We start from the raw sequence: 26,246 nt of genomic DNA, 5'->3' as shown, positions 1-26,246 counted from the left end.
ATTTCTCCTGGATCTCTTCATATGTACACTTCAAACGTGCCAGGCTTCATGTTATAAATGTGGTGAGTGTTAATCCTAAGAATGAAATCATATCAAGTTACTGATTTTTTTTACAGACCTTTCAATAAAAAGTAGACAATTCTAATCATTTTAAACAACACTGTATCAGGTTTACGTTATTAGACCTTGTCCGTGCTTAAGCTACCTGATGCTTCTGTTATTTAAGATTTTTATTGGGTTTGTTGAAAATATTCCCAACTTAGTGAAGAGAGAAAATCCTGAGAGAAATCCTGTATAAGAGGCGTTCATGGGTTCATATGTTTTACTAACCAGAAGAGAATCCACATGACAGCAAATGGTTTTTATAAATGCCTTAACCATGGGGAAAACAATCCAATTGCAGCCCTGAAGTTGATCACAAGACACAAACCCAGAGGCGAGCAAGATTTCCTTGATCCTACTGCTGATGCCATCACTTTTTAAATGTCAAATGACATTGCGCTCCATGAGATTTAATTCAAATTCATCTGAAATAAACATTTCTGAAATAATTCCCTTCTGGATTTCCTGTTTAAGGTCCAGAAGTGACCAACTGTGCAAGTCTTGAGGGAAACCTCTGAAGAGTACTGTAAAACCATTTACAGCCCAAACTACTATCACTCCATTTTCTTCCCTCATGTTGTCTTTTCCATTCAGTAAAGACTGACCTGCTCCTTGCTGGAATGGTGGGTTTATGTTTTTGGTTTTTTTGGGTTTTTTGGGGGTTTTATTTTGGTGGTTTGGTTTTGTTTTGCTTGAAATGTTTGGTGCTTTAAGCTTTCTATAAGGTGACCCTGTGACAGTTATGTCATGATAGTACCATTTTGTAGTGCATGGCACGCTTGCTGTGACAAGCATTATTGTTTATTCTGTATCAAGAGTTACCAGATGTGCAAAATCAGTATCTTCTGGTCATCCTCCACAGACATGACAACTCTTAGTCTTCTATCAGATGCTTACTGCATCTGATAGCATTTGCTTGCTGGAAGTCATTTTGCCACAGCATAGACATTTTTACATGTTCTTGCTAAAGTTTTTATGTTAGCTCAAAGCTCTTTTTGTCCAATCATACATGTGATGATTATAGGGTGTGTATTTTTGTTTGTTTGTTTCTAAGATACTTTCCTGTGTCTGCAGTTGTCAACTATGACTTCCAGGAGGAATTGCCTCTTTGTATGATGAGTCTGTCCAGATCTATGCTGTTGACGGTTTTACAAAATTTAAGATTATTTTCAAATTGCTCTGAGAGTTGTATTTCCTTCAGATATATACCAAGGCTGTTTCCAAGTTCTTAATCTACTTTTTGGAAAAGAAAGATCTTAGCAGGTTGGACACTCTCACTTCATGGACTGAAAGGAGACTTGGCAGGGTATGAAAAGCCCATAGAAAATTAGATTTTAACATTGTCCCTTCCTTCACACCGTTTCTTTCCCTGGAAATGATCTTTCTCCTGGCAGCCAGGTGAAGAGCCAGTGGCAGTAGAGGGATACAAGGTGAGTGGAGTGACTGGCTTGGTCTGTGCTGGGACACAGTGGCCTGGTTGGCTGGGCAGCCACTCTCCCTTCCTCATCCTCTTTGTCCCACCCCTGCCCCTTCTCTGATGGCAAATCAGAATGAGCTGGAGTGCAGTTCTGGCATTGCTGTGGCTGAGTGAATACCATGGGTAGGGTTGTGTTCCTTCCAGAGAACTGGTAGAGGCTTGTGTGTGTATGGCAGAAAAGGGAAAAGATGAAAACCAAATTATTGCATCAATGAAGCTGCCTAATCAAGACCATATAAAAACTCTGCCATTAGGTTCTACTAGGTCATTGTGATGGTATCTGCTGACTCAACTTTTCTTACTGAGGTAAATTAAATTAGGACAGTCTAAAAATAGCATAATTCAGGATATGAATACTTTGTCATGTCTTCTTTGAAGGTATTGAGTTATTTCAGCTGAGCAGCTGTGAAGTTTTGGGAGAGGATAATGCTCTGTGCAGGTCTCTGTGGATGACTTTTTTCCTGGCAGCTAAGGGAGCCTTTGGGACCTGCTCCCTCACATCTCTGAAGGTGCTGGAAACTCAGTTCTGATAAATGTTTTATCTAGAAAAATCCATCCAACTTACCAAGAAGCTCTGTATTATTTTTCTCTTTGTTGCTTTGTCCTTGTGGGGTCAGGTGGTGTGCCTATCTTAAGCAACTTTAGCTAGACTGTACCATTGGTTTTTGGCTGCATGTGTATGGCTGTACCTGTCATAGGAAATTTTATGTGCCTGAGACTATTTGCTGGTACTGAATGGCCAACATTCATACTATTTTCCAGTATTTCTCTGGGCTCATTTATAAGCTGTCTAGGAAGCTTTTTTTTTCAGCTTTCCATATGGGGTGGCCATATACAGATGGCCAGTTGATAACAGTCCTTGGCCTATGGTGATTCCCAAATCATATTTGAAAATTATTAGCTATTGGCCTGTGCAAAAACTGCACAAGGGCTATTCTAAAATGAATCATATACCATACAGGTGATTGTATTCCAGTGCTCAGAAACACTCACTGGCATTTTAATTTACCAACCAGCACAGAGGAAACCTACAGTTTTTCTGTAATCTCTTCTTGATTTGTTTTTCTGCAAGCTTTGAGCTGGGATGGAGGAGTTTTGTATTTATCACTCTTCTGGTTTTTTTATGGTATGTGAAACCTTTATTTTTTTCCTAATACGGTTGTCAGTTTTAGTGTTGCTCTATTTTTATAGGTAAAAATTTTAGCTGAAACTGGAATCTGTGCCATAATGACAAGAAATAAAGTTCTCATTGGTTCCTGGCCTGTCTTGGAAGGGAGAAAAAAAATAATCCCAGGTCGGTTATTTATTCAATTGCTCCTCAATTTGAGTCACTGCAGGAGGCAAGTGAAATTTCTCTTCTAGCACTCAAGAGATAACTTCTTTCCTGGGAACAACAAGTTTTCTTTTCCTTTGCTCTTCATTCCCAAGAACATCTTCTGTGAGGAGATTGAGGTGAAGTGTGGGATGTCTGTAGGAAGGAGGACAGAGCCAGCCACCATTGCAGCAAGCCACAAATGGCCACTGGAAGAGGGAATGAGTACAAATAGCTTTAGGAGATACACAAGTCCCTGTGTGAGGAGAAAACTTGATTGAGAGGCAGAATGGCCACAGAAGAGAGGCTGCCATGGTGGCGAGGAGTAGGGGCTCTGGTGAGTGGAGTTCTGATGTCTGGGGGACTGTTTAGTTAATTACTGAGGGTGGATGCCTACATGCTGATGTGAAAGCTCCTGTAGCAGGATTAAAATATGATATGTTGTATTTCAGAGTCAGCAGTAACAGCCATGCTATAAGGGCAGGATTGACTTGAGACAGGAGGGATTAAAAGTGGAGATAGGCACAAACCCAATATATAACATGGATTTTACTAATACAGCTTCGACTGAAATATTAATAATTTTAAAAATCTGCTTTGTGGCTTCTTAACTTTGTGCCTGGCAATTTTAAGAGGCAAAGAGCTAAGATGCTAATTAATCAGTATTTTCTAATTGGAGTCTCCTGTTTGTTTAGTGCTTCTTGGTAGCCACATGTAATGTCACAATAACTCAAGACTAACACTTCCCAATCCCCCACCTTATTTTCTACCTCTTGCAACAGCAGAAGCAACTGAATAAGCAAAGCTCCCAAGAGTGCCTGTGTTACACAGTATTGATTCATTCTCTGAGCACCCATTCATTTGGGCATGGAGCAAGCAGAGGTAGGGTGTGTGGAGGGGGAGTAATGGTTTAATTAGAGACCAGGCATTCAGAGCAAGGAGTATGGCATTGACATAATCTTAATTCTGAAATTTATATGATACATACTTGCCTTGGGCCAGCGGGGTTAGTGAGTAAGCTTTGCTAGTTTTGTGTGTCTTGCTGTCATCTACTGCATGGACTACCTGTCCCTTTACTTATTTTCCCTTATATCCTCACTGAGTAAATGTTAACTTACTGTATGTAAAGGAGAGGTAGATTTGAAAACAAAAAAGCTGTTACATGTCTCTCTTTAGAATTTCAAAACAATTCAGACCTTCATCTTTACAAGATTTTAATCTCAGTCTTACGTAGGATTCATATTTTAGTGCTTTCTGGGTATGTCATAGATTCCAGTGTGATATTGAGGCTCTAATACAGCAATGGTATTTACTTGTCTAGACCTGTGTCTGGAATCTGGGCCAGTGGATCTCAGAGGACTGGGCTTCCCAGCTAACACTCATGCATGAAGCTTTTGTAGAGAGCTGTGAATCTTCACAGTAAATAGCTGTGCAGCTATTTTGTTTTGGGTCCAGAAAGTACATAGCAGGGTGGAAATGTGCTCCATAAGAGGATTCATATCCTTGAGGCCAGCAGACTTCTTCTGAAGAGAGATGGGACTTGAGACAGGATTTTGTATCTTCTGTAGCTGCTGGATCAGGCCTCTGCCATTTCCATGCCCCACACTGTGGCAGAGGGAGCTTTCAGAAGAGCACACTGTGAGTTTCATGAGGCAAGGGCTGTGCCACAGGCACAGAAGGCAGTTTGCAGAGGGGAGACATCTGCATGCCCAGGTCCTCAATCTGGCTGAAACCCATTAAAATGCCCAAGAAGCTTAGATGTCTATCCAAAGAGCCTAAAGGCTGTTTAGATGTGTAAGGGAGATCAAAAGAGAAGGGGAAGAAACACAGCCTTAGAATTAATTTTATTGTGGATGGTGTAAAAAAGATGGTTCCTGGTTTACCAGCTTTCTTCTTATTAAAAGAATGTATTTTAGAGATAGGATGTCATGAAAGCTTTCTTATATAAAGATGTATCAGTAGAAAAAGCCTGAACTGTAAATATAGGGAAAATGTGAGCTTGTGGGATGTGGGGTAGACAGCTGATATTACAATAAGCTGTCTAGTAATTTAATACTTGAATCTCGGTATTACTTTTAAGATTATTTTCCTCAAGGTACTTATTTAAATAATATTTTCAAATTGGGAATATGTAAAGGTCATTAAGCAATGTTTGTTTGGTCATTAAGCACAGAAGATTTTGAGTTAAATTCCATGGGATTCGCTTTTCTACTTCCCTTTAAAGCTAGGCTTGCTTACAGAGACTAAGTTTCCAGTTCACACTGCAGAAGATACTGGGTGTTTTTCAGAGTAATATCTGTCTTCAAACAGTGCCTACAGCTGGCAATGACTTTACTGACAGGCAAACTATTACTTTCTGGAAAAGGCAAATCTCAAACTGATGTGCCAATGACATCTGCAGGCTAAGTGTGCCATGATGCCAAGTACAAAGATAGTATAATTTCCTTTTAAATTGTGTTCCCTTTGTAGGCATTGTAGGCCTGTGGGAACAACAATCCAGCATTCCCTCTAGTGGTCACTAACCAAACAGGGAATAATTTCTGTTTAACTTGTGTTAACTTTTTTTTCCCCTTACTTTCATGCAGTGCTTTGTTAGTATCCCTGAAAGGCAGAACTGTTGCAGATACCAATTTACAGCAAACGTTTCTCAGACAGGATTTAAGACACGTTCTCATTTCTGGACTGATGTTGTAACATTATTCCATCAGGCCAAGAAAGAAGTGCATTTGTTGGAAAAATCCCAACAGTTGCAAAATATTGTAACTGTCCTCAGTTTCTAAAATATTGTCTATTTCTGAATTGTGCATGTACTTGCTTTGTATCACATCATGCATAGTAATTAATCTATTTTGTGACGAAGATGTGGTCTCTGGAAGAGTCTTGTCTCTCCGATCTCCTGGAGTTAATGGGTAAAAGTGGGAAAATGTTTTAATAGTAATGTTTAACCAAACCACACAGTTATTTTGGCAATAAATGTATGGGACTGTCTGGGAAACACTACTGGGCCGATAAACCTGCATGGATTTAATTTATTTTCTCCTCCCAAGCCCAACTTGTATTTTGGGCCTAAGTTCCCACCGGTGTCTTTTCAATGAAAGAGCGGCGAGGGCCGAGGCGGAGCGCAGCTGCTGACTCACTCCCTGACCTTTAGCAACCTCCTTTGCCCTCCGGGCCGCCGCCGTGGCTGGGGCGCAGCGCGGGCCGGTTCCGCACGGCGCGGCTGGGCCGGGCCGGGCCGGCGGGGCCGTGAGGGGCCGAGCGGGGCCGTGAGGGGCGGGGGGCGCGGGCGATCGGGCAGCGGCCGGGCCGGTACACGTGTCCCGCGCCGCTTGTTTACTATCGCCGGCGCCGCGCGGGGCATCCTGGGGGCTGTCGTCTTATCGCCGACCCGTGGGCAGGCGCGGGCGGCCGTGGTGACTACAGCTCCCAGAGTGCTTCTGCGGGTGCTGGCCGAGGCATCGGCCAATCGGAGCGCCGTATGGGGGTGATTGATGTGCGGCTCGGTGCAATCCGCTGTGCAGGAGGGTCAAAACATGCCCGCCCTCCGGGAGGAGTCTTGACAGGCAGGCCAGCTAGCCAATAGAAAGCGGCTGCGAATTGAGCAACGTCGTCTCCGACCACTCAGCGGCCGAGTTGCGCCTGTAGGGGGCGGGACCCACCGAGAGAACGGGGCGGGGGGGCAGCCGAGGGGAGCTCGGTAATGGCGACGGGTTCGGTAAGTGCTACAAAGTTTCGAGCTGCCGCTTTTGGGGGCTGCGAGGGGCCGGCGGGGGGCGGAAGGGGTTCGGTAGGTCAGACAGCAGTGGTAGCGGGCGCAGGTCGAGCCGAAGAGGTCGCAGGGTTCGGTGTTTTGACGGCGACGGGAACCTCGGACATTGTTTACTGTGCGCCTTCCCTGACTGGCCCCGCGGAGCCGCCACCCTGCCGCACCTCTGGGTTGAAACTCACGGGGTGTGCCAGCCCTCTTTGTGCTCTCTCAAACCATGAAAACAAGCGCAATAGGGGGGGTGTCCCCCCCTTTTTTCCCCGGGGAGCGGCTGCCCGCCCCGGTGTGTCAGAGCGAGGGCGCTGTGCCCGGTGCGGGAGCAGCGGCTGTGCGGCACGGGGAGCGTTTGGGGTGCCCGTGGGTGCGGGTGAGCCCCGCGGGGGGAGCGGCGGCCGGGGCGCGGGGGGGCCCCCCCGGGCCGGTGTTACGCAGTTCGAATGAATGGGGCCGAGCGCGCGTGCGCCGTGCGGCCGCGGGTGTAAACAAGGTCACGTGACGGGCGGGGGGAGCCCCTGAGGGGCTGCGGGTGAGGGCTCGGGGCGCGGGGGGCTCCTGCCGGCGGGCTCTCCCGGGGCTCCGCCGCCCCCGGGCCGCCCGGGGAACGCCATCCTCAGGGGCCCGTGGGGCGGCGGGGGCAGCGCGGCCCGCCCTGCGTCAGCGAACAGGCCGCCTGGGCTTGGAAAACATGGTGAATCACGCTGTGCCTCGGCTGCGCGCTCTGGCACGGCCGGGGATGTACAGCGAGGATTCCTGATCAAAGCGGCTGCGCCAGGAAAAGTCCCTGGTGTAGATCCAGTCTTGCCAGTATGTTGTGTTTTGCTTGGAGGAGCTGTTCTCCAAATTAAACTCCGTCCAGCTTATTGCTCAGGCGTAGAGCTGGCCTGAAACTTCGTCAGTAGGTTGGGGGAAGAAAGGCAAATAGCAGAAGGAAAAAAGCCACGGGAAGCACTTCCACCCAGGCATTCCTGCGCACTGCGGTTTGGGTGGATGCTGCCCAGTTCCTGCTGAACCCTTTCACAGCCGCAGTCTTTATTTACTTTTCTCCCAAGTTTATTTTTGTCCCTCAGAAATAGACATGGTTTAATTAATAAAGTCTTTGTTAGCGTTGCCATTTGTTTTAGCGTGACAAATTCACTTGCTTTAAAGCACAAAGTAATAATTTCATTTAGCCTCCAAAGACGGCCGCAGTAATTACAGTCCTGTGAAGCATGGTTCTAGACAACATCTGACACAACAAGTTTTCAACATAAAGTTGAATTTTAAAAAACCTTTACAAGCTAGTTAATGACCAATCTCGTCCATGTTCAAACCACTGAAAGGCTGAGGAGGAGAGAAAGACATGATGTCAAAAGCAGGCTTTAACCAAGTAGAATAAAAAAATTGAAAAGTAAAGTTGGGCATTTGGTTTGTTTTTCTTTGTAATTCTCTTTCAGTTTCATTGTAATTCATTTGTTAGAGGACTTTCTGGCTTTTGTACACAGATGGCTTTGGTTTGGAGAAATTCTTGTGACTTGGAGGAATAATTCATTTCTTAAACAAGTATCTTTCTTGTCAGACTAGCATTTTGTAGCTGTACCTTATCTCTGACCTTCAGAGTGCTGGGATACCAGGACATGGACTTTCAAGTCTTGGCACCTGGCAGGAAGGAAGGAGAAGGTAACATTCTAGAAATCAGTTTGATTCTTCATTTTGGAAGGAAAATGGAAAAGGAAGAGAGGAAAAAATAGAGGGAAAAATAAACCAAACAGCAGGGCAGAAGGAGGGAAAGGAAAGACGTAGATAAGCCAGAAAAACAAGGAGTGGCTTTTCAGAGTTGATTAGTTGGAGATAATCTTCAAGGTCCTGACCTGTACTACTGAAGTCTGGTTTTTCTGTTCAGAAATAACTGAGCTATCTGCTGTTCCGGTGTTCTGTAATTTTACTGTCCCTCATGGGTGACAGGGGTATAAATTTTGTTAAAGATGTTTTCTGGAGGTGAAAATAATGTCACAGATAGTTTGAGTTGTATATTCTCATTTCTGTGACCTTTCTTCTCCAGCTTAAAATCAGAATAAGCCAATGTAGCTTTGTAGTAGTGCCATTTGAGTAGAATCAAACATCTTTTTATGTTTAGCCTGCAAGTTTATATAAGTTTTGCATATATTTGGAAGATTAGAAGATCAGAAGGGTAGAAATTTTCCAGTCAAAACGCTCCTGGATGTAATCCTGTGCAACCTGCTGTGGGTGAACCTGCTTTAGAGTAGAGGGGACTGGACTAGGTGTCTTCCAGAGGTGCCTTCCAAGCCTGTCATTCTGTGATATGAAAATACTGTACTTTTCTCAGCTATTGTTGATATTTCTCTAATGTAGCTTACTTAGTGGACATACATATGGTAGACTTCTCAGGTTTTCTTTCTTATGAACTGTATTTTGCTCTTTTGTGAGAGACTTATGATTATTTTTTCAAGGACACTTCATGAAAGTACAAGCTAATCATGTTATGGTAGCTTTAATTCATCCTCATCTTAAAAAAACAAAGTAGATAACCAAATTACTAAAGATTGGAATAACATTGTTTACCAGGTTTTAGAGACAGTGGTTGTGTAGAATAAGCACACAGTTCTCTGCTGAGGATGATGTAACATAGTGGGTTTGGTATAAACATTACTTTACTAGGATTTGGGGAAATGAAACTGAAGTGAAATCTTCCAGCAGAGGCAACTTTACCTTTCCATTTGCAGCACAGTGAAGGATGTTAGGAGTCCAGTGTGTTTGAGACTCTTCCTGGAGACCAGAGATGGGAAGGGTAGTGGAAAAGGCTTCTGCAGAGACACCAGTGCTGAAAGGGCAGCTGGGAAAATGTGGGCCTGATCTCACAAGGTTGAGGACAGCATTTTTGCTTTCATCTTCATTTTCCAGGTTGTTCCCAGGTTCCTCAAGTCCCTGGGTGTAGCAGCTTGCCTCTGAGAGAGCAAGACACTTCTTTGTGGTAGATGTGGAGCAAGTGAGGGGCAGGCTGGTTCTGTGAGGCATCTGTGCATGAGGCAGTGGGAGCAGATGGGATCCCTCCAGGCCAGTGTCAGTTGTGAGTCACAGAATTGTTGGGTTTGAAGGGACCTTAAAGGTTATCTAGTTCAAGCCCCCTGCTGTGGGCAGGGATGTATTGTGAGAATGGTCTCCAAAAAGCAGTGGATTTGGTGGCAGGATGGCTCCCAATAACTGGAAGAAAGAAAATGTCACACCAGGCTTCAAGGAGGAGGATGTGGGGAAATTACAGACTGGTCAGCGTTAGCCTTCAGGTATTTTATTAGGCAAATTCTCCTGACAGCCATGTCCACCCTCTTTGTAAGGCAAGGAGTTGTCTGGAATAGCCAGGACAGATTAGCCAGAATCACATCTTGTCTGACCTATCTGATTGCCTTTTGTGATGGGCTGAGTGGCTTAGGGCACCAAGTGAATGTTGTTCATCTTGGCTTGAGGTGGTTGAGGTAACTCCAGGCTCTTGAAGGCAATGGGCACAGGCTGTGGGAGTTCAAACCTGCATGAGGAACAGCTTCTTTACAGCAAGAGTGGTTACTGGAACAGGGAAGTGCCAGGCAGTCTCCATTCTTCAAGATACTAGAAACTCAAGTGGCCAGGGCCCCAGGTAGCCTCTTGACTTCAGAGTTAGCTCTGTTTTCTGTAAGGATTGTACAAGATTGTTTCTAGACACCCCTAAAATATGCTGTGATATTCAACAGACTAATGAGGATTTAGGGCCCTGGTAATGAAGTAGTATATCAGATGCAACTTAAAACAGTTCACATGTATACAGATTTCTAACCTCTGTCTTTCTAAAGTCAGATACTTTGGAGCATCCTAACATGGTGTGGGAAGTGAAGACAAATCAAATGCCTAATGCAGTTCAGAAACTCCTTCTGGTAGTGGACAAGAGAACTTCAGGGATGAACGAGTCACTGGAGTTGCTGAAGTGTAATGAAAACCTGCCCTCTTCTCCTGGATATGCATCCTGTGATGAGCACATGGAACTTGGTAAATAACAAGATTTTTTCAGAGGAAACCGAATTCTGAAGTTTGTTTTAGATTTCCTATACTGAAATTATTGGAAGCTGACTGAAATTGCTGATTTTTAACTTGGGTAGGGCAGGGAATTGTGACATCTGAAGGTATTTGCAGTCACTTTTCCCTTTAACCCATTTCCAGTTCTGACACACTGGCCTGTTGACTCAAATATGTTCTAGAACTCTGAGCCACAAATTTCTGCTTCTAGTCCCCAGAGGAGCAGGGTTTTTTGGCACAAGAAAAACAAACTGAAAGCTCAAGAGCTCCTCCTAAAGGAATCCTCTTGCTTTAGATCTGCAAATAAAGATTCTGGGATAGAGGAAGATTACTTCAGTTCTTACAGATTGGAGAAAAACAGCATATACCTTAGAAAGTGTCAATATATCTGTGAAATATTAACATATTTCATTTAAATTACAGGCTGATTAAGAATAATGATACTTAGTTACATGACAGCACATAGCACAGATTTCTGTTAACAAGCTGGGATCTTTTCTGTTACTCTGTGTGGGATAGGAAAGGTGTGTATTGTTGATGGGAATTCACCCTACCAGGCTGTATACCCAGTTTTCTTAATTTGTTTAATCTGAGTTATTTAACTTTGGTTCCCTGGTGGAAACCTTTTACCTTGAACATGGTCTGATGTTGGTTTTTTTTAGTGTCATTCCTTCAAGGACAGATTAATTTAGTTGTCTATTGTGGAATGTTTTTGTATTTTAGTGAAGCATGTTGTTTTTGAATAATACTGCAGTATAGTTCTGTGTAAACTGGTAAATCTAGTAAAAAACTTTAAAATCAGAACTACATTTTTATTTAGTTACCTAATTTTTTCTTAAATTTCTTGTGTGAATGTATAATCAACTAGAGATGTTACTATGTCTGTGGCCATTTTTATGAACAGGGTTTGTGAAATGTGGGTGGTTGCCACATAAGAAAATACAATTACTTTATTGTGGTTCCTTTTTTTTTCCTTTTTTTCACCAAATTTGCAAGATTTTATGTCAAATTGAGTAGACAGCAAAGAATTGAGTATAATTATGGTAATTTGTGCATTTGTTTGTAGATGATCTTCCTGAATTACAGGCTGTGCAGACAGATTCTACCCCACCTGCACTTTTTCAGCTTGGTGCTGATGTTTCACATCAGGAATGTTCAAGGCCTTCATGGAGCCAACATACCTCAAACAGCAATCCAGAAAATGCTTATTCCTGTGAGAATGGGGTGAACTGGTTGACAGAATTAGCAAATATAGCCACAAGTCCTCAGAGCCCTTTGATGCAGTGCGCTTTTTATAACAGGTACTGACACTCATTTCAATGTTGAACTATAGAGATTAATAATGCTGTTTCCAAAATATTCCCTTCACTCTTATCACCCTCTGATTTTGAACTGGAGCCCTATTGTTTGGTCTTTTTATTTGTTCTGTGAAAGTATGCACAGAACTCATGTCTGAGCCTGGTGCAAAAGCTGCTTAGGTTCCAGCCCTGAATGACATAGGATGATGTAAAGACTTTGCCTATCCACAGCAGGCTCACAAATTATGGGCATTTACCTCATGTGAAGCAGCAGATAAAAACTGAGAGGAATTTCTTACATTAAATTCTTAAAGCTTTCTAGTGCACAGACTTCAGATTTTTTTTTTTTAAACAGCTACTTGGAAATCTAATGCAATGTGTATTTTAGTAGTGATCTTTGTGATCTTTAAATTCTGTAAGGCTGTGAGCAGCAAGTGTGGGATCTTGGAAATCACTGGGCTTCACTTCTTATTGTACAGCTTTTCTTAGGTTTTTAATCAGAAAATTTGTAAAAACTTCAACATTGTGCTAAGGAGATGCCACTGTGGAAATAATACTGTCATTTGGGTGCTACATAGAACCTATGCAGGAGTTATGCTAAGCATTGTCTTTGCCTGAGCTCGTGCCCTTTAATCATCCTGTTGGAATACTAGTGTGTGGGAGGTTTGTTTGGTGTTCAGCTCATGCAAACAGAAATATTTGCAATAAAAGCATTTTAGAGTAATGGCAGCAAAGTCTCATGTTATCTTAATCTGAGATATTTTAAAATATATGTTTCTGTTGTAGATCATCTCCTGTTCGCATAATAGCAACAAGCAAAAGTTTACATTCCTATGCACGTCCTCCACCAGGATCTTCAAACAGTGATCCTAACTTCTCCAAGAATGATGTGGATGAAACACCAGTCAGACATGAAAGGGTGAGTTGTTCTGAAACATTTTAAAAGAAACATGTATACATTTTAAAATAAACATGTATGAGCAATGGGTTAAGTTTTTTTACAAGGGAAACTAGCTTAAAAAAATCTGTTTAGTGTTAATACTACTGCTATTTAAGCTAGATTTTCTGTTACTTTTCTCTTTATCACACACAGTAGGCTTGTAGTGCTACTTTGTATTTTTTGTGACGAAAACACTTTCTAAGAAAGCTCTGCTTCTATTGTGATTCCTTCTACAGCAGGCTTTAAAAAATTGTTATCTCATTTGATGTCTCAAAAGGAAATATGGATCCCTCTCCTTTGAGATGCACAAAGCCTGTCAGTCCTGTGTCTCCTTTTCCCATTTATTAATTGGTATCTGAAATTTGTCTGTTAACAACAGTGAATTTTCTCCAGGGATTTATCTACAACTGCCTTGAGCCTACAGCTTTCCAGTAACTGGACCATAGAGTAATGTGCTTTAAATGGTTCTGTAGATGACTAAGGAATGATGAGGTGTAAAATACTTACAAATGAACATAAGATAATCCATTGAGATGGAATGAATCTCAGAGAATGAAACCCAAAAATGTCAGGATGCATCTCAGAAAAGGAGATGAAAACAATCCATTCACATTTATTGCACTCCTTTAATCTTTGTCTTCATGTTACATTCCTATTAGTATTTAAGGCAAAATGATGCCACAAGTGAAAATATAGATTGTCTTAAGACATATAAGACCAGTCCTAAAATGGTCTGCAGTAAAATACCAACACCATTTTGCTTTTTTTTTTAATAGGCAAATAGTGAATCAGAATCTGGCATTTTCTGCATGTCATCACTTTCAGATGATGATGATTTAGGATGGTGCCATTCCTGGCCCTCAACTGTCTGGCATTGTTTTCTAAAAGGTAAAATAGCGTGTTTCATGAAATAAGTATTTGTTTTATCTTGTAGTTTTTTTTTCCTTGTAGCACAGACTTTTTTAACTAACACTAACATTCTTTTTTTCCTTGAAAAAATCTGTTAGGCTCTCGCTTGTGCTTTCATAAAGGACGCAATAAAGAATGGCAGGATGTTGAAGAGTTTGCAAGATCTGAAAGCTGTGGAAAAGAGGAAAATCTCCCAGCCAGTCCTTACAAGGTAATTGTTAGTTCTGACAAACTCACTGCAATACCTGTAGCAAATACTTTGTTTCTTACATTACCCCTGTGCCTTTAATTACTGTCTCAGGAAAATAAGTTGACATTAATATTGTTTAGAGCTGATCACTCTGCTGTTTGTGGATCTCACAGAAAGGCACTTGAACTGAATTCATTTATGTATATTTTGAATGTATGTTATCTTTATATATTTCTAGCTAGATAGAAACACAAATTAGAATATTGTTATTTTTTAATACTATCTATGATGATGAGTATACACCTAGAGTATGCACAGGTATATGCTTTTCTTGGGGGAAATTTTTTGAACTGTATGTGTGTTAACAGGACTATGGTTCCAATGGTTTGAAGTTGATTTCTCATGAAGAAAGCATTTCCTGTGGTGAGTCAGTGCTGAAGCTGACTTTTGATCCTGGCACAGTGGAGGATGGCTTGCTTACCGTAGAATGCAGACTCGATCATCCATTTTATGTTAAAAATAAAGGTATGAAATACCTCAAGTACACTTGGTTGCATATTAAAATATTCTCAGAATGTGACTGCAGATTTTGTTGGCATCTCATATTGTTCATGAAAGTGATAAAAGTTGTGGTGTAGAAACAGTTTACTATCTTTGTAAAGTAATCCAGAATATGAACAAACAAAAAAAACCTGTAAAGCCGTAAAGCTCCTGGAATACTGCCTATCTCATAAGGAAAGAGTTCATTGAATATATCAATGGAGCTCAGAAAGCAGAAAGACTGGGGTGGGGGAGACAGGAAAACTGCAAGTAAGGGAAGCTTTTCTCACTTGCTAAAAATGGAACTTCTGATGGTAAAAGTCTCTTTTTTGCTAGAATGAGATTTTATTTGAGATAAAAAGAAACTGTTTGCAGTAAGAATTCCCTAAGTAAGAGTTTCTGATTTTTCTTTTGTGTGAAAGAAACTACATCAGAACATTTTTATAAAATTATGTAATTTCAAGATATAGGATTGCTCCAATAAAGATCTGGAGAGATTGTCTGGCCGTTTGTCTAATTTAACTCTTTACCACTTCAGGTTGGTCATCTTTTTATCCAAGCTTGACTGTGGTACAGCATGGCATTCCATGCTGTGAAATGCATCTTGGAGATCTGTGTCTACCTCCTGGACACCCTGATGCCATTAACTTTGATGATTCAGGTGTTTTTGATACATTTAAAAGGTAATTTTTGGATAAAGTGGCCTCAGTGGTTCTTGTATTTAATGAGTAGGCACCTTAAGTCTGGAAGAATTTGAAGCATTATATAGAATAAAGAGAGAATAGTTTTGGCAATACAAGAAAAATGATAGGGGAAAATTATTACTCAGTACTAGGAAAGCTGTGTAATTATGTGCTCTGCTAAGCTGCAAAGTAGTGCCTTGGAGTGAAATAACTTTTTAGCCTCTTTTTATGATAGTTCAAGGCAGATTAGATAAAGCAGTAAACACATATATATTGTCTTTGTAAATTCTCTAGGTAAAGTGGATTATGTTTGAAAAACCTAGTACAGTTTTCTGACAATAGTATGTCTGCCAGCTGTTATCTCATGCTTCATATGCAACAATGCATCTGAATTATCTGAATAGTTTCTTAGTGGTAAATGCATGTGCAGTGGCTCTAGAATACAGTATGTTCATAATATTATTATTTTTGTGTATTCTGGTTTTTGGCATTCTTTTTATTATATCAAACTTACTAACTTCAGAGTTTGATTCACTTTGGGGCTTACCTGAGCTAGAACTTCGACCAGATAACCTTCAGAGGTCCTGTTCAACATAAATTACTCTTAAGAGTCTAAGGAAATAATAAAGATTTTTCCATATTATTTTGAGATTTTAAGGTTTAATAAAATCCATCTTTTCCTATGATGTTAGTGTCTTTTTAGTATCTGTTTTTAATCTAGTTGCACTTTGGTTTTTTATAACAGAAAAAAAGGAATTTAAGATGCTTTTTGCAGTTCAAGCCCTGAGAGCTCTTTTATGATTTCAGTCTGGCATAGAACAAGTTCAGATTGCTTGGCTTCACTCACTTGCTGTCTGGGCATTTTTCTTAACTCCTGATTACTCCAAGTTAGCTGTTAGAATCATGGTAGCTACATCTCACTGAAAAATCTGCATTTCTGGCTCCTTACTAATTTGCCGCCTAGCTGAATACTGCCTTGTACTTCAAGTTCCTTGTCTTTCTGGGCAGAAGGGAGTGACTGAGTAAGGAGCATGCAGCAGCTGCAGCTGTGATAACAGGACAGAAGAACTAAAAACAAAATTCTGTTTGGTGTTATGGAAAGGAGATTAGGAATAGGAAGGGTGCTGGCCTGTTGCAGAACAGAGGTCCTTTCTCCTTATCTTGTGACAGCCTGCAAGATGGTCATTATCTCTTCCTTGCTGCTTTGTACTCTCCTGATGAGGGATGGTGGAGGCCACTCGTTGGGCTCCACTCTTCTGTGTGGTTCTGTCCCACAGAGGAGCTACCTTTGCAGAGAGGGGCTGGACTGCCACACGCAGCATTTCCTTGCTAATAGTTCTACTTGGTGTTCACAAAAAAGCTCTTCAAAACCCTTATTTTGGCCATAAATCATGCAACTATAGGCACGCTGAGCAATAGGTAAGAGGAGCCTTAGCATATATACCTTCTATGTTTATCTTGTGGTGGTAACTTAGTGGTTCAGATGTATGATAGTAGTAGCCCCTTTCCAAGAGTGTTTCTCCCCCCTGGAGATGGTAACAGTCTGTGGTGTAAAACTACTTCTTTAGTGATTAGAAGTTAATTGCAGTCATTGGTCAGCTAAAAATTGCAAGAGTTTGTCGTATTTGGAGGTCTGAATTTTATGGAAACAGGTCACCTAAGCTGTTTAAATACTTGAGGAGGAATGTCGCGGTTTTGTCACTAGAGGGCGGGCGTTTGTCAGCACAGCATCAAATAGTGCCAAGTCACGGGGCTCTGCGCAGGGCTTTAACCTCCCCGGAAAGTTTGTGTGTAAAATAGTCTGTATTCAACTGCCCAGAGAAGTTATTTGACTGAAGTGAATATAATATAATTTATTTTAATGTAATGGTTTCATATTTGCCATTAGTGCAAGTGAACTCTTTGCATTTCTTTCCTTTCTGTACCTGTCATTCACTGATCAAGTTTGATTTATGGTAATGACACAAGCAGAAAGAAAAAAGTGTGTTTAAAAAGAGAATGAAGTTTTAAGACATAGTATAGTTAACAGATACATAGCTGAGGAAAGTACATAGCAGAACATGGAAAGTTGCAGTCTTCATCACACTGAAGAAAATACTCACCTGCCAAAGTCTTGTAGTTTTTTGTTTTTCACGCTGACATCCACATCGAGCACAAATCATTAAGTCACACAAAAAAGGACAAAATACTAGAATTGTAGTAAAACTGAAGAGTGAACAGATACTTAGGTGTTTTACATGAACATTTCTGGATGGCCTTATGATGTGTCTCTTCCCTGCAGTTACGATTTCACCCCGATGGACTCCTCTGCAGTGTATGTGCTCAGCAGCATGGCTCGCCAGCGCCGCGCTTCGCTCTCCTCTGCGGGAGCAAACAATCAAGATGCTGAGAGATCAGAATGCAGTAGTAAAAACTGTGCCTCTGCTGCATCGTCGCATCTTCCCTCCAATCCTTTGTACAGCAAAGCTGGCAAAAGCCACAGCTCAGGGACTGCAAGTACTGTGAGTGCCACTTCTCCAAACAAGTGCAAAAGACCAATGAATGCCTTCATGCTTTTTGCCAAAAAATACAGAGTTGAATACACTCAGATGTATCCAGGGAAAGACAACAGGTAATGATACAAACTGTAGTTTTGCTGTTACTGGTGAGTTAGAAGAGTATCTGTGTCCCACTTTAAGATTTAAATAGGCTAAATGTTGCATTTGAAATAAAATGTATGTATTGTTTTAAGAATAAGTTTTGAAAGATGTTAGCATAAAGGGTGGTTTATGGGTGGACTCAGAATATTTTCAGTACTTGGTGAACTCGATACAAATAATTTTTGGCAAACTTACCTTCTGATAAAACATTGGGATAAAACAACTGATACATGTATGCGTGCACTGGCAGAGGCACAAATACAGAGCTGTTGTTGTTTACAGTGATGAGGTGCTCTGCTCGTGTGCTGTAATGGAAAAAAGGGAGTTTCTGATTCTTCTAATTAAGTCTTGACGTATTATTGCAAATTGGTCCTGAAGTTGCAAGCATTTATTTCCAGTCTGTATATCGTGTTGAAGAGTGGAGTACTGATCAGTTAGGATATCTCAAAGATCATCATCCAGACAGCACATTGCTAAATTTTTCTTGCCCTAAAGGCATTCAGCGATCTGTTGAAATTTGCAGGAAGAATTGTATGACTGTGTTTAGGGGATGAGTCTTAGTTTGTTCTTTTGTTCTTAATCTCTAGCCTGTTTGCTTTTAAACATTTTTTTATTAAGATTTCCATGACGTATATTTTAAGTAATATTTGGTGCTAATTGTGCATATGTAAATAGAAACCGAAACACAGGAACATGGACTGATCTTACAATCAGATTTTTTACTGTATGTAATCTTATAAAAACTGTTACTGTAAAAATTGCATTGTGACATAAAAATTCTTGAACTAAATCTGGTAAAAATTAAAGTTGGCAGGGCTTTGAAGGGGGTTTTACTATTTTATAATGTTCTAATAAGGAGGCTGTAACTGGTGCTGAAATACAGAATCCTGCCAAACAATCCCAGCCAGTCTTGTGTGTCCTGACAATGATGTTGTGTAATGTTTATAGTAAGTTCAGTGAAGCAGATCTGCTGCCTTCACACTGATTGCAACTATCAATGAGAAATGGAACAGAATGTCAGCCAGGAAAGTTTATGATGGTTATAAATTTAGTTGAAAATGCTGATTTCAAATGGATGCAGTGAACTGAAGCTGTGGCTGCATGGATGTGAAATATTTCAGTGAGCAAGCAGGACAGTGAGCAGGTTTACCTTGAAGGAAAGAGATGACAAAGTTACAAGTATGGTTCAAAATGCACTGCTCACTGTCCTGCTTGGGAGGCAGTGCAGTTTTTGGCTGCAGTTCCATGGCATCCATAAAACACAGGGTGGCAGAAATAGCATTAGTGATAATTGATACAGGCATTCAGCTACTGTCACTCAAGTGTTGCTGAGGCAGTCATTAATTTAGCTGCAGGGAGGCAACTCTCATGTTTTTTAAGTGTAAGTTTGTGTCATTTTCAGATTACTGTATAGAGCTTACAACATAGTAGCCACTTCTGTACAGTGGGGTTCTTATGTTTACTGCTGTTATTTCCTTATGGGAGTAAGAAAGTACAGAACTTGAGGTATTCTGAGTTAAATGGCCTGTTCTGAGACAAATCAGCTGAAGGCATGTCAGCAAGAGAGTGAGCTTGTAAACATTCAAAGCACAAGTCAAGAGTCACACAGTACTTAAATGGACTGCACGATCATGTTTGAAAATCTGGTGTTAGGGCTGCACTTGTTTATTTTCTGGATACTTTTCACTGTAACCATAGTTGAAATTGATTGTGTGTTCAGAAATTCTTTGAGTAGTGGACCTTCTATGAGGGAAATTGTATTTTTGTTTAAAAGATTTCATGGTGCATCTCTATTTGGGAAGGCAATGGCTTTTACAGCAGACCTGCTCTCTCTGGGTCACCGTGTTCTGTCCTGAGGGTGTGAGTGATCCAGTACAAGCTGGTAACCCAGAGCAGCCAGGTTTCTGGTGATGTGCCTCTGGATACTGTCAGAAGATGAAAAATCTGCTAAGTAAACTGGGTATGTTTGCTTCTGATGACAGACCAAAGATTCCGGTTCTCAGTTTGGATAGAAAAACAGAAATTCCACTGCCAAAGAGACAGGCTGTGCAAATGGGTTTGATGGTGATGGGATGTGGTGTCCCCTGGAGGAGTTTGCCCTAAGGAGTCATCAGAGCACAGGGCAGTGCAGGCTCAAGGGCTGTCTGGGCACTTTGGGATGTGGTCCCTGAGTGCTCTGCAGCTCACAGACACCTGAACAGCACCACTCAGCCTTGCAGGAGTCAAATCCATTTTTTTTCAGTGATGCAGAACAGCACTCAGGATTGCTGAGTGTGCCATGTTATGGAAAACAGTTGGTGACACTGTAATTGTCTTGATTCTGTTTGAATATCTTCACTGCCAGCAAGGAACTTCATTAATAGGAGAAAGAAAAGGACTTAGTTGTGTCCACCTTTTTCTTAGAGCCAGCCACAGAACTCTCATTGCTGTAACCTGAAGCCAAAGTACAAACCACTCAGTAGCTTTAATAGTCATTGATAAAAGAGCTGTTGTTTAGAGATTTTCATTCAGCTAAAAGACAGAGTTAAAGCTTTAATGGGATATTGATTCAACATTTGGGAGTGAAGTTAAGCAATATGGAAGGCTAGTACAGGGAAATGTTGTCAAAAGACCTAGAATTTGTAAGGAAAGGAATTAATTCAGTTTCTGGAAATGGTGATAGATGTATTAGAACAAATGGTTCCATTTGCACAGGAATGGGTACATATCAGTATGTTCCACACAGGATGGATTAAAGGTGGAAGAAGCTACAGATATTGATTAAATAGACATGGGGACTTGCAGTTAATCAAATATTTGGCTGAGGTCATATTCAGTTCATTGCTCTAATTATTAGAGAACATATTTTCAGCAAATCTGTCATATGATCTTCTAGTATGAAAGTAGAGCAAAACAAATGTGAGTTACCATTTGGTGATGGTTTTTGTAACATCTCTATTTTGCTGGTTTATGCCAGTTGCTGTATGTACACCCTTTGAAATGTTAAAATGTGCACTGACCCATTCTCAGCTAACACAGAAGTCTCAGCTGTTTAACTACTAAAAGAACTATGAGAAGATAATCACAAATATGATTATTTCAATTTTTAACATATAGCTGATTTCTTCTTTGTGTGTTAATTCCATATTTAACTCACATATTTTTTAAAGTCCTCAGATAAAAACAAAAAAAAATATCCTGGTATTTCCTATCACTGTCCTGACTGTACTGTAAACATTTATCTTGCAGAGCCATAAGTGTGATACTTGGCGACAGGTGGAAGAAAATGAAAAATGAGGAAAGAAGGATGTACACACTAGAAGCCAAGGCCTTGGCAGAGGAGCAAAAGCGTTTAAATCCTGACTGTTGGAAAAGAAAACGAACGAATTCTGTATGTTTGTGAAGCAATCTTTTTCATCATGCTGTTACATGTGTTCAGATGGGTGGCTACAGTGTGTTTTGTTCAGAATAAGCTACTTTCTTAGTAGCTGAAACCTTCATTTACTCCCTGTGTTGTGTAACCTGCTTTTGGCAGTTTGGCAGGAGACAGATCAGGAGAGGGTCTGTGTGAATATTTTATGAGAGTTCTGAGGATTCTGTTGTACTGAAAGTTAGTTTGGTTGTGAAATGTAAAGGAAGGGCACGTGGTCTTTTGCTTTGAAGTGAGTTCATAAGGTTGTACCTGAACTTTTTTATCTTCCATAAAAGCTTTTTCTTTACCTTTTCCTAGTTTTCTTCCTGATAATTTATATCAGCATATATGAAGATATTGAAAAAGCAAAATAATTTTCCCCTGTGAATATCTTTCATTTATTAGTCTGTACAATTGTAAAATAAATACAGTAGATAACACTACTGCTGTAGGAAAGGAAATTGTTTTCTACTTTGTAGAAAGCCATCAATATAAGAGTCTGTAGCAATGTATTAGTAGGTGGGGGATGTATTAAGAAAGAGAAGGGCTTTAAAGCTGAAACATAATGTAAAGCAAACATCAAAAAAAGGAGTTTCCGCTTGTTCAACTAGAAGAGTAGGTTGGAAGGAAAGATCCACTGGGGTGCATAGAGTGCTTGCCAAGTTCTTCCATTTCATGGCTGGGTAGGAGCTTGAAGGGTGGTGTGGACTTCATCTACACGGTTGTGAAACCATCCATGTGGTGTAATATTTCATCCTCAAGTTACCCTTGTCCTTTGATGTGTAAATGAGCTTTTTTCTCAAGAGCATATGCAAGTGTTGCCTTAAGACTAAATAAGAAATGCTCCAACACTGAGTTGCTTCTTTCTGCTGCACATATTTTGTGCAGTTCCCAGTCCCTTGCTGCAGAAGGTTCCACCAAATCCCAGCTGCTAGGAACAAGCTGTTTTTCTGCTCACTGCATTCTATTTTAATCAACAGTGACAGCTTCTGTTACATTTCCTTGTGGGTTTAGTTAAAATAATATTATTTATTTATTCTGCTCTTACGCTACTGCAGTTTTGAGCTTTGGGTGGTGAGATCACAGGCTCACCTGTGAGCCTCAAGCAGCTCAGAGGCGTTTGTGTGTAGCTGAGTAGTGATGGGTTTGCCTCAGTAAGGCTTTCCTGCCCTGCCTTGTGGTAGGATTTTCCTTGTCCCTACAGTCTTCAGGCCAAGAGAACAGGATCTGTAGAAGCCATTTCCTCACTGTTACAGCAGGAAATACCCTTTGTAATTGTTCCAGTTCAGTGAACTGAGCTGTTTGCAGTCTGGTAACCTTACTCTGTAATGACAGTGGGCTTCAGGCTGTGACACAGAAGTCAGGATGGTCTTTTGATGATCAGGGAATAAAACTGTCTGCTTTGGCCTTTTTGTTTTCTTCTGAGTAACTGACCAATGATTAGAAATACTCGTTTACTTTGAAAACAAGTGTTGGGCCCTTTGCTTGGTAATCACTAATCTGGTTTTCTCTTCTCTTTTCTCAGGGCTCACAACAGCATTAAGCCAGAATGTTCCTGTTAACTCTGTATTTACATAATGGCTGTTGCTTGATGGCGAGAAGATGCAAGAGCAAGGTCTTACTCTTTGTTGTGACTTTGTGTGACCATAAAATACTGGCACCATCATGGAAATGATCTGAGTGCAGATTTGCTTTTTACAATAGAACATTAAGTAAGCTAAAAACTATCAGCATTTTAAACCAAATTGCCTTATTTTTCTTCCAAACTTCATTATGTATCAGGTAATATAGGCTTGAAAATGGATATCCTGTGGTGCTAAAGTACTTTAGAAAGAGGCGAAGGAGATATGTATAAATGTTTATTTTTAAAAGAAAATGTACAAAAAGGGGAATTTTAAAATATGTAACAGCTGTTTATATACATTGATTCTTATTGCTGATTAATATGTATTGCACAACTGTATTATTAATTGCAATTCTGGGGCCTGGGATGTTCTGAAATGGCAAAGTGTATTATCGGCTTCCAGCTTCCCAGCCTGCCCTGCTGCCAGCAAGTTACCAGAACGTGGGAATGGAGGGTGTGGTGTGATGTAGCAAGGGAGCTGCTGCTTGGGATGCCACTTAGAAAACTTGTAGCCACAAGGGAGATATTTTTGCATCAGCTGGCACTAGTTAGAGCTGTCATTTTGTGGTGGAAACAATGGCCCGGACAGGATGAAACAAATAAATAGCGTTATCTCAAGAAAAGTGGTGCTGTTGATATCATCACCATCATAGTTATAACTCTGTGTTTTGTCTTTGCCACATATTCTACAATATTTTATTTTGCCATAAGACATCTTTATGGTGGGGGCAAACTTTGCACTTAACTATATGTGCAACACTTGCACTTTACTTTTTTTTCTCCTCCAACTGTCTAAAATTAGAGCAGCTGCGTTAGGATTACAATTGCTTCTGCTGTGAACATTTACAATCATGGCTTTTCCTGTACTAAACAGCTGTGCGTTGGTTTTTTTTAAGAATCACAACTGTAAATTTCAGTTTATGACACATCTACATGATGTTGCCCCTAAGATTTTTGCACACTATATTCTTGTATATTATTTCAAATAAATCCATTAAAATTTGGTGTTGTGTATTTTATAAAATGAAGAAGACTAATCATGAAGTCAGCCCTGCAGCAATGAGCACATTCTGCATGGAAGTCTCTACATGAACCCATCCAAAGTATATTTTAATGCTTTACCATTAGGAAGCTAGTGAAAAAATTCAAATACTATTTTCAGGATTGGATAGTTAATGTTCTTTATTACAGTTTAAGCAAGAAGAGTTGAAATCAATATAAATTATTTCTAAGCAAATAGCAGTGCAATAGAGAAGCATTTAGGTTAGTTATAAATATTTTTCCTTGTGTTAAAATTAGTGATTTTTAGATGGAAACTGATGATTCAAACATTTCAAAAGTACAATTTTCTGAATACGGCTAAAATGTATTCAACTGTTTAAAACTCTACTTGTAGGAAAAGAGCTGCTTCCTTATTTGAGATATTCAGCAATTACACTGTAATATTTGAGTTCTAATTTTATACTGTTCTAAATTCAAAAGGAATGCTTAAGAATGTTTCAATTAGATGTAGACTTACACCACATAAAAGTTGTACAATTTCCTTGTAATATTTCTGTATAAGTAAGTTCCTGTGATGTGAACATAAAGCAAGAAGACAGAAGTTTCAGACATAAAGTAGGTAAAGGTTTCACTGTAAAGCTGATGTACTCGGGGATAATTTACATGAACAGTGAGTACCCATGTGGCACCAAAGCCCCCAGCTGTGTTACCATCAACTCCCTGGTGTGACAGCCTTGTCCATCCAGGTGTGCTCACTGAAGGGTTGACATGGCTTTCTGCAGCAGCTGAACCATTATGGGATAGACTGGTGCAAACTCCTTTCCCTCTCTTGTTCTCACTGATTGAACATAAGCTTCCAGTGCACCACTAAAAAAAAAAAAAAAAGTAGCTAAAGCAATTAAGTACTGTAAATTCAGGATCTGCAACAGAATTTAATTGCCTTCTTCCCTCCTGCAAAATTTTCCTCAGATGGTCCTACTTGTCTGAGGAAGGAAGTGAACAAGGAAGGCATTGCAAAGCTCTATATAATTGTTCCATGATCTTCATCTCCTTTCTTGCATGTTTGAGGAGCAAACAAGTTAACATTTAAATAAGCAGCAGCATGTTGCAGATGGCTTGAAATGACAGCTCTGACGCACAGACTCGGGCTCAGTGCTGCACTGGTAACCTTTAGAGAGGGAGAGAATAATCTCCAGCTGCTGCAGACGCTGAGAGTGCAACTTCCAGCAGGAAAGGTGGGGCACTGGTCAGCACCCACCGTGCCCTGAGGAGATTCCTGGCACAGCCTTTGGAACTCCCATCTTGGTCCTCAAGAAATGCTGCACTAACCCCAGAGAGGGCTTGGGCAAGGCACGGCCTGGCTCTCTTACACATTGTCACAGGATGTCACACATGGAATCATCATGTGGGAACTGCGCAAATAAACATTGCAAAGCTAAAAGGGGTGACTGTGGTGATGCTTTACAACACAGGGTCACCTTCAGTCAACATTCTAGTACACAGTATTGTTGAGTGACAGCATATTTGTAAAACAAACACTGTAAGTGCTCATCTGTTGAGATTCCAACTTACTAATTCATTAAGTAGGCCAAGCTAGCGCTGCCACATTTAAATATAGCTTTGAATATAATTTTCTCCTCCTTTTCTGCTTCTATTTCTTCATGTAACTGATACAATCATCTTGGAGTTTCCTTCTAAAATTCGCTTATATTTGTGCTATTTGCAGCAAAACTGTGACATTAAGAAAATGCACAAACAACAGACCCCATTTCAAGTGGAGACTAATAGAGCTCCTGGTATGTGGCTGTTCCTTTTCTAATACAGATTGTCACCACAGTGCTTCCAGCCCCCAGGGTCACTGAGCAGGGAGTGGATCTGGGTTTTGTCTCATGCCTTCCTTTCTGGGAGTGCAGGATGCACCAGCACAGCTGCTCTGCCAGCCAGGGAGCCCGCTGGCTTTCAGTTACATGGCAGGAACATTCCCAGTCCCACTGGGAGAAGGCAGATGGTTGTTGTGCACATCTGGTGAAGGGGTGGGGGGGCACAGGGGTCAATGGAGACAGTAACACAGAGCAACCACAAAGCTGTGCCTATAAATACACACCCACTGCTGTAGGATGGTGGGCTGTGCAGGCAGAGCTGTATTTATGTTTACTGCTCCCTCCAACAAACAAGCCTTTGGCGGAACCCTGCGTTCCTGCACTAAGAGTTCACGGATTGGAAGGCAGAACTGCTCCCCGGTATGTGCCTGCTGGCAGCTGGCAGCAGTAGGCAGTGAATCAGGCAAGGCTTAAGGAAAGCAGAAGGACTGAAGAGTGATATTCAGCCCATGTTT

At 40.9% G+C, this 26,246-nt stretch overlaps 2 protein-coding genes across 3 annotated transcripts in view; one reads left to right on the top strand and one right to left on the bottom strand.

Moving 5' to 3' along the window:
- Positions 1-6,570: 6,570 nt before the first annotated feature.
- On the top strand, positions 6,571-24,171 carry HBP1 (HMG-box transcription factor 1). 2 transcript variants are annotated; one of them, XM_030960407.1, is made up of 11 exons: positions 6,571-6,606; positions 10,476-10,668; positions 11,762-11,996; positions 12,780-12,912; positions 13,710-13,821; positions 13,941-14,053; positions 14,401-14,557; positions 15,111-15,255; positions 17,537-17,866; positions 21,123-21,264; positions 22,811-24,171. In XM_030960407.1, exons 1-11 carry the CDS (start codon positions 6,592-6,594, stop codon positions 22,826-22,828), a joined length of 1,593 nt encoding a protein of 530 aa, XP_030816267.1. In that variant the 5' UTR covers positions 6,571-6,591; the 3' UTR covers positions 22,829-24,171. The 2 variants fall into 2 exon arrangements, with proteins under 2 accessions (XP_030816267.1, XP_030816268.1); XM_030960408.1 differs by having other exon boundaries at positions 6,590-6,606; positions 10,480-10,668.
- COG5 (component of oligomeric golgi complex 5) overlaps positions 24,063-26,246 on the bottom strand; it is a 172,281-nt gene continuing 170,097 nt past the window's right edge. Inside the window, exon 22 of the mRNA XM_030960406.1 lies at positions 24,063-24,778. Coding sequence (XP_030816266.1) covers positions 24,664-24,778 — 115 coding nt within the window. The 3' untranslated portion in view covers positions 24,063-24,663. The remainder of the gene's footprint in view (positions 24,779-26,246) is intronic.

This window comes from Camarhynchus parvulus, chromosome 1A (genome assembly GCF_901933205.1).
Source record: "Camarhynchus parvulus chromosome 1A, STF_HiC, whole genome shotgun sequence".
NCBI classification, from domain to species: domain Eukaryota; kingdom Metazoa; phylum Chordata; class Aves; order Passeriformes; family Thraupidae; genus Camarhynchus; species Camarhynchus parvulus.
This window is presented reverse-complemented; position numbering and strand designations above follow the sequence as displayed.